This window comes from Gasterosteus aculeatus, chromosome X, assembly GCF_964276395.1.
Source record: "Gasterosteus aculeatus chromosome X, fGasAcu3.hap1.1, whole genome shotgun sequence".
NCBI classification, from domain to species: domain Eukaryota; kingdom Metazoa; phylum Chordata; class Actinopteri; order Perciformes; family Gasterosteidae; genus Gasterosteus; species Gasterosteus aculeatus.
The window spans coordinates 13517765-13526186 of NC_135698.1; the positions used below are offsets into that span (position 1 = coordinate 13517765).

General features: G+C 46.4%; 1 protein-coding gene across 1 annotated transcript in view; it reads right to left on the minus strand.

Moving 5' to 3' along the window:
* Positions 1–6179, minus strand: part of LOC120809462 (nuclear receptor ROR-alpha A) — a 152326-nt gene extending 146147 nt beyond the window's left edge. The window contains exon 1 of the mRNA XM_040163283.2: positions 5833–6179. Within this exon, the coding sequence (XP_040019217.2) occupies positions 5833–5986 (154 nt within the window). The 5' untranslated portion in view covers positions 5987–6179. The remainder of the gene's footprint in view (positions 1–5832) is intronic.
* Positions 6180–8422: the final 2243 nt, after the last annotated feature.

Sequence of the window (8422 nt, forward strand, 5' to 3'; positions counted from 1 at the left end):
CCACATAGAATTAAGCCAGAATGCTCTACTTGTTGATCTGAACTGACAAAGGTCAGTAAAACGATCTGTGTTTGGACGTTTCAATAAGAAAAATCTATTAGCTACACGCGGAGTGATTCAACATGATTAATACTTGGGGTATTGCTTAAGTACTCCAGCCTATCGGCCCTCTGCCACATGGCAAAAAAAAAAAAAAAAAGAGAGAGAGATGGGCCGCGATGTTAATAATTAGTTGGTTCTGTGCTAAAGAGATTCTGTCCAACCTCACCAGATTTTAATCAAAGGCTGAAAATAGTAGCTGATTGTAATCGGCACTCAGAAGTCACCAGGGGTGTTTGAAGAGCCCGTCAAGCCTGAGAGTGGAGCTAATTCGATTAAGTGGTGGCAGTACCTGGAGGGGACGGATCCGTATCTCTCCCTTTTTTATTTATGAGATTAAGTCACACTTGTTATTCCAATATAAATAATCAAGCCAACAGAAATGATACTGATTTTCAAGTCGCTCTCGTCCCCCTTGTCTCCGAAAGTTTTCTGTTTATTGTTTGGTAGCAAATAAACTTTGTTGAGTGATACTCCAACGCTACTGATGGAGCAAAAATGACTTTGGCAGCACGATCGCCTCAAGTGATCAAAGCTAATGGTTTCAGCACACCCTGAAACCACCTTCTTCAGGGTTAGACGATCAAAGTCCTATTTAATACGTTCTGAGAATACATGTGCAGACGTTGTAATATCACATTATTAGATGAAAGCACACATGCACTATTCTTCCTTGTTACCCGTCTTCATTTATACAAGCTGGCTACGATGTGCAACATCTATTCCCATTTCCATCCCAGACAGATGTCACAGTGCACATCCGCTCAACGGCAGAAAGAAAGATAAATAAATAAGGGTTAAGAGGCTCTTGAGGTGAGCGGTTTGACTAACATACCTTACGTTTTACAATGCTACCCGTTTTTAAAGCGTGGACACGCACATCGGGAGATTTTTCCACACAGGTCAACGCTCTGCAGCCTGCATGAAGTATCTAGCATGACTCTGTTCATGAAGCACATGGATATCGGTGTCAGGGATGCTGCTGGTAACGATCCCGGCCGAGCGCCGGGGTTTTTCCGTCTGAAGGGCTCAACTACCTGCTTGAGAGCTCTGCAGCCTCCACGCTGGTGGAGATGTGAGGGGCTTGGCCACGGATGCGACGTAACAACCCCACGGAGTGATCCTTCAGACCCCTGTGAGCGCCGCCCTCCCCGCGGGCCTCTTGTGAGGGGCCCCGACTCATATCAGAGAGGCAAAGAGCAGCGCGGAGCCAAGCAACGCCAGTACTTGGGTCACTGTGTACCACATTAAATTTAGATTCCTTTAACGCCCTCCAATAATGCATCTGGAGTATTTCCGGTCATTGCTGTTCAGACTTTTATTTCGGAGATAGAAACTTCTGTAAATGGGCCACAGATCTGAGCTGTCATCCACCGCTGGAGACTTCACATCAAATCTGCGATCTGTCACCCGTTGAAACTTCCTCGCCAGCCCCAGTTAGGTCACTGGTGATTCAAACTCCAAAATAAAGTGTCCCACAAGAGCAGAACTTCACATTGGTCTAGAGCAGCGGGTCCCAAACTTTTTCCGTCGAGCCCCCCTTTGATGCCGTATGAACATTGAAGGCCCCCCCCTGCCGTCCTCCGCACTCCAAATGGGTCATACTTTCTTTGTTTTTAATTAATTCTAATAGAATATATAAACCTTATAAAATGTGTTTTTCTTTCTTTTTTTGCTGTCAATGAAATAGCAATAAAATTAACTTAATTCCAGTGCAAACAACACATTTCCCCACATTTTCTTGTTCATCTTGTTTAAATGTTTAAAAGGCTCATGGAGAGAATCAGTGCTGAACTCGTGGAAGCGGTTTGCTCGATGACAACTGGCGACCCGCAGCAAGTGTGTATGTTTTCACTGGCTGGGAGGAACCAAGGACGCTGAAATATCACAATAAGATCCAAAAAGAGCCTTTAAATGCCGCTTTCCTCGTACCAAATACAGAAAATGTTCCATTTGACATCCATCCCAGCTTATTGCATGATTTACAACTCCTTCATTTCTTAGAGGCAAAAGATTTAAAGCTCAAACCAACAAAAAAAAGTCCCACTGATAAGAAGGATGATTTCGGCCAAAACAATATTTCATTATTTTATGCTTTTTAATTGTTATTTCGAACTGACGGCAAGAAGGAAAGGGCCTAACCAACTGACACGATAAAAGCTTAATTCGTGCTTATTTCTCCATTAATCCTCACATTATGTTGACATTCAGAGGTGCAGATTCCTTTGATAGACGAGCTGCGGCTCAAACGAAAGGTGACCTTTGAAGGCCATGAAAACAAAAAGAGCTTCTTTTTTTTTTCTTTCTTACAAAAGAGTAGAACGTGCCAAAGTCTAAACTACGAGCAGATGTCTATGGAACAGCTCGCCCTACAGCTGGAGAAATACTGTTCAACTTTTCCACTTAAACCGTTTTATATTGCTGCTCTGAGGGAAACTTTGCGTAAATAAACGAAATGCCGAGCTGCGTTTTCAAATGGGACGCTTATTACCGTTCAACAACGTTACCGGCATGACAGGTGACAGTAAAAGAGCTCATGAAATCATCCCTTCGGCCGCATTTAAGGATTGACAAACGCAGGAGCACTGAAAACTAGATATCATGTCGCAGGCGGGCCAGCCAGTAAACGCAGGGGGAGCAGCTGATGGAGTTCCTCCGCTCGGCTGTGAGCCGTACCTGCATCTGCCCCCGGTCCCTGAACGTGACAACGCCACGGGGCTCCATGATGCCGCCGTCCACTCGGAGATTTGCGTTTTAATTCTTTTTTTTTCTTTTTTTTTAAAGCCTCTGCGTCGCTGCCCCTAATCTGTTGTGCATCGACAACGACTGAATAAATGTTGCCGCTTTAGCCGACAGCTCTCATTTCACCACCTAAAAATAAAACTGCTGGGGAGTCGGGTTGCGTGTTCGTTAAAAGAAGACTGCATTTATTCTTTTATAGTCTTTTTTGTATTTCGGATGAGCTACTAAAACGGGCAGCGTTGAGTCAAAGTTGCTTTGCCAAAATGAAACGCAATACATATTTCATCATATGGGCAGTAAATACTTGTGGGTAAATGTTGTGAGATAATAAACCTCAAACCTGGTATTCAGCAGAATAAAATCAAAAGAAATTCAATGCAGATATGAAATTTAGGTGAAATTTTCTGCTATAAAGAAACCACATCGCATTTCAGCCCATTACAACTTTTGACAAAGAAAAAGGCGACAAAGTGTTTGAACAATCACGAGCGAAGCAACATGACGTCCGGATGACTCAATAACAAGCAAGTGAGCAGCGCAAGAGAAGAAGTTTGGTGGTCAGCGTCACATTAGGGGCACTAAACCACTTCGACACACGAGATGTGAACACACACACACACACACTTTCAAATGTACTCATGCTGACGGGGCTCCGGGGCTCTTATCGGATGTGTGGCTTCAGAGCTTTCCCGAGCACACGTGAAGGTTCAAGGCACTGCAGAGGCCGTGACCTTACATCACCAAAACATTAATATGGATTGTTTCCAAATTTGCAAACCAGGGTACTTACAATAAGAAAATACCCCCCCTTCCCTTTTGCCCCCCCCCCAGTAACGACACCCACAGCCCTCCAAGGCCCACTCTGACCCAGTCAAGTCTTACGGCAGAGTTTCTGCTGAGGTAAGCCCTTTTTTACTTAAAAAGGTATTAGCACTCGGGGTTGAAACAGTAAATGCTCTGCGTGCAGGATAAGAAATGTGCATCCTCAGAAGGTCTAATGCAGCTGGTGTAAAGAGGGAAACTGTGCTTTAGCAAGTGTCTGCCGCCTTTCAGATGTTGGTCTCAGTGGCTGACTTGAAAAGCCTGCATGGGCTGTAATCCGAAAAAGGAAAAAGCCTCACAGGCCGCGTTTTGTATTTTGAGTAATCTGCGCTGAACTGCGCTCACCCCTGATACCAACCGTTAATAGAACACTTGTACTTTAAATAAAGCATCAGGCGCTCGTTTGTTCGTTGAAGCAAACTTTATTTCCGCTCCCTCCTGCGTGGAACCTGCTCTGAACATGTCCACATGACCGCATCTCCCGTATGACAGAATTCAGCGATAAGCAAACGCACATTCAAATTCGACCGACGCAGGTAAACATCAAATGATGAATCAATTTGGGAGTCAATCTATTGCAAACCTTCCCTCGCAAACGTTTCTCGTCTTTGCACAAAACTGCAGAGGTTGTCCCGCTGAACATGTGTCGTCGTTGTTGTTGCTTTTCACCCATTTAGCATTACATAACTGACTGAAGGCGTTCTTTTTTCTTTCCCAGATGCACGTTAATCCTGTGCATAAAAGGATGAGGTGAATATGGGTCAGCAGGTTAAGAGTATCTCAAAGTCAGACTTTGTCAATGCACGGAGCTTCCCAACAACCTGTCTTTGCCTCACTGTTACATAAGTGCTGCCTGCTGTGCACAAACCACAAAGTCACAGTTTCCCTTCAGTGGATACAAATACCGGCTGAAGTACAATGATTTTGTTGTTGTTTTTGTCTGATTCAAGTGTCGTAGTGTCCGCGGAGAGGGGGGGATGGGGGGGGTCACCTCTTGCCCATAAAGTGAAGCGATCTGCTGTGATGATTTCTGCTCTTGCGTTTGCGCGCCTGTGTTTATGGCTAAACCGGTTACATAACCAGCTTACATTCCACGCTCACCATATCACACTCTAAATATACCCGCGCGCGCAGCGACAAAAATAAATAAATAAAAAAACAAAACCCACCGTGCAAACGAACTAATTGCCACGTGCACATCGATCGCCTCCCCGCAACGTGCAAACCCAACTGTCAGCAAAAAAATAAATAAATCAGTGGAGAAATCCGCGTTTCTTTGAACTCGGATGAGCCCGTTTACACCGTGCGGGAGACGGCCGGGGAGGGGGCGTGGCTAAACACCGCCCGCACTGTCCAACATGGACGGGACGCGGTGGTGGAGAATTCCCGCTGCTCGCGGTCGACGGGCTTGACCGATAACGTGGCCGTGGTTTTGGTTCGGCGGCTCCGGGCGGCTGAGAAGGCACGCGGCGCCCCTCACGCCCGCAGCAGCGTTTTGAGAGCAAATTCCAGCTGCTTGTGCGGCTTTTTTTTTTTCGTGTGGGCACGCAGGGATAGACAAAAAAAAAGCTGTGTTAAAAATATATATATATTTTTTTTTTAATCCCCAAACCGAGCCCAAGCGACGCTTTGTGCATTAAGCAGCAACCGCGGAGGACGTTGTCCCCGCGAAAGGGAGGACGGGACCGATCGATAAACTAGTCCACAGTTTGCAAAAGTTCACTTTGGACACTTTGACCACATCGCGTCCGAGCGGACGGAAGCTCCCGCTGGCCGATGGGAAGTTGCTGGGTAATTGATTTATCTCGCAGTCGGGAGAAAACGTGACATCTGCGACCGAATCACCTCCCCCCCCCCCCCCACCACCACCCCTTCCCGCACCCACCCACCCCCCATGACTCGAGCTGTCAGTGGAGCCTGAAAACCAGCAACACACCGAGCCAGTAATTACAAGCGAACGGCTAAAATAAAATACAAAATAAACCGCGGCTAAACGCAATAAAAGCCACGTCCCTGCGGGTCGGTAAACCCTGACAGCGTGTGTGTGTGTTCACGGGGAAGCGATTTAATTCATTTTGAAGTTTGATGTAAAATAAAAGAAGAAGCAGCAGAATCCGCGGTCGGTCTGCGCGTTCGTCCCCCGGCAGAAAGCGGACGCGTCCGGCTCACCTCGGTTGGTGCTGGAGCAGGTCTGCCTCCGAACCGGGGCCGGCTGGTCCGCCTTCCGGAGCGTCTCCAGGTTTACCGGGGTTTCCCTGACCGGGGTAGCCGGCTCCGAGGCGCTGTTGCCCGGGTCGCTCGCTGGATCTGGAGGGGACTCCATGTTGAATTTGCGGATTTCGCTGCCTTTAAACTGCCGCTGGTGCTGTCAAACTAATTCTGCGCGATCCGCCAGCTCCGTCCCTGCGTCTCGCGGTCTAATTTAGACTAGAAGTAAGAAATGAGAAACGCGAGTGTGTCTGGAGGAGGGTGCGGGGGTTTGATTGTCCACTAGCAGCGCTAGTGAGAGCTCCGCTCCTGCACGCTGGGAAGGGAGAGGTTGTCAATAGCCGAAGAATAGATGTAGGCCTGAAAGTAATCCAGCGCGGATCGACCCTGCGCAGTGATCCACGACGTCAGTCTCACCTGCCTCGGCAGATGTTCCACATGTGGCGGATTATTCATGCAAATTGTTAGAATAGAGAAAAAAAAAGGTGGGATATATAGACTGCAGCTGAATTTGATCACGATCCATACCATAATAAGGCAACTAAAGTGAAAATAATGAGTATTTTTTAGCTTTGTGCTGTAAACACAGTCTGCAAATCTCACACATTTAGGTTGGGAGTAAATAATCCCATCAATCCATTCACAATACACAATAAAGTTTATATTTGCGAGTTAGAAACAAGCTGCAAAAAGGTGATTTGCAGCAGATAAACTTCTCCCGTTAAACAAACTTTTCATGCCTGAAAATTCAAAGACGGATAGTTGCAGCTCTGCTCATTATTTTCATCATCATCCCCACTATCATCATCATCATCATCATTATCATCCTCCTCCTCCTCTTCCTCATCCTGTGGGTGGAGCGGACCGCATGCGTGTCTCAGACTGCTCGATCCGATGAAAGGACTCTTCCCCTATTACAGGATTCCCGCCACGGTGCTCTGATTAAAGTGGGGATTGACAGCGGTTGGGAGTGAACACGCTTCCAGCTACACTGCGGCGTGCACACCTGGGCATGCATGCACCGTGCTCTGTGACATGGCCCCGGCCCCTCGGTGCAGAGGCAGACTTCTGACTGACGGGTCAGTGGGGTCACAGTGTCAAAAAGTGGCGGTTACATAGCAGTGTAAATGAGGTTTTTAAAAAAAATGCTTTTATTAGTTACTTGTTTTAAATAGGGCACCAGTGAAAGAGTGGTGTTGGAATCTGTGCGCCTCCAGTCCACAAATGGAAAAACAAAGCACAGCCAAACCAATACTCGTAGACAACTCTGTGTTTGACCACATCCACATGCAACAGCGGTGGGACCTACAACCTGCTGGCAATTAGCGGAAGTTAATGCAGCGGTTCCCAAACTTTTTAGGCCACACAGCCCCCTCCTACATCCCAACTGGGTTCATGCACCACCAATCCCCCACACTTAAAGAGAAAAAGTATAACCGCATTAAAATTGGATCAATGACCGAAGAGTTTGCTCACGCGTGATGTTTGTTTACAATATGTAGTCCGGCGACTGCAGCGTTGTATCATATTAATTCTGAATCGGGACAAAGCAACAAAAAAAAACACACACAATACTTGTCACAATGTCACTGAGTAGTAATTGAGTCAACAAATTCCCTGAGCATTTTCTTTGGAAAAATGAAATAAAAGATGGAGCCAATACAGTCAGATATTTTATCCAGGTAAGAAATAATGATTACGCAAAAGCCTCCAAAACCACAGTCAATATTTAAAATTTGAGTCACCGGAGGAATCCGTTTCCAGTGCAGCTCTCCTTGTGTGTAACTCACCAACAACAGTATGATATAACTTTTGGAGCTGCGCGGCGCTGAAGGCCGACTTCTTGGAAGTGCGCCAGAAGGAATCTCTCACTGCCAAGCGAAGAGGCAAGTTCCATTCCTCCTGCTCAGCTTCAGCTCATGCAAATTTCCCCAACCTCCTGACCCAGTGCAATTTAACCGTGCGAACCCTCCTCTCCAATTCCACGCCTGTTGCGTGTTCAGCATCGGAGCCGAAATAACTTCCACTTGAAAGAGACGCAAACGCACTTTTACCTCTGGAATACACTAAACAGCAGGCCTGCATATCTGCTATGAGTACACGGTTAAACACACGCAGGCACTCTAAATTGAACTGTATATTGTTGCCTACAAATCTAAACTCATCTTTAGTCTGCATGACATAAGGATGCGAAACAAAGTTTAATTTTGCATTTGCAGACTTTAGATGCAATGTATTTGTACGAGCAAAAGCAACTATAAACTTCAATCCAGGCTTTAACCAAAAGGATGCAAGGGCAAGTTCGACGCCGCCCTTTTAATTTGTGAGTTAAAATGAATTATGCTGCTGTCACATTGTTGAGCAGGAGAAGGATGTGGCGGATGTGAAGCGAGTAGAGTAAGCATACCCGCCTGTGTTTAAAAATGATTGATTAAGCTGACACCGGCTCAGGGGTGCAACACCGCTCTATTTTTCTCCCTCATTATGTAAGGCTATATTTCAAATCAGGAGTGCACTGGAGGAAGACACCAGAGACACCAGACAGGACACC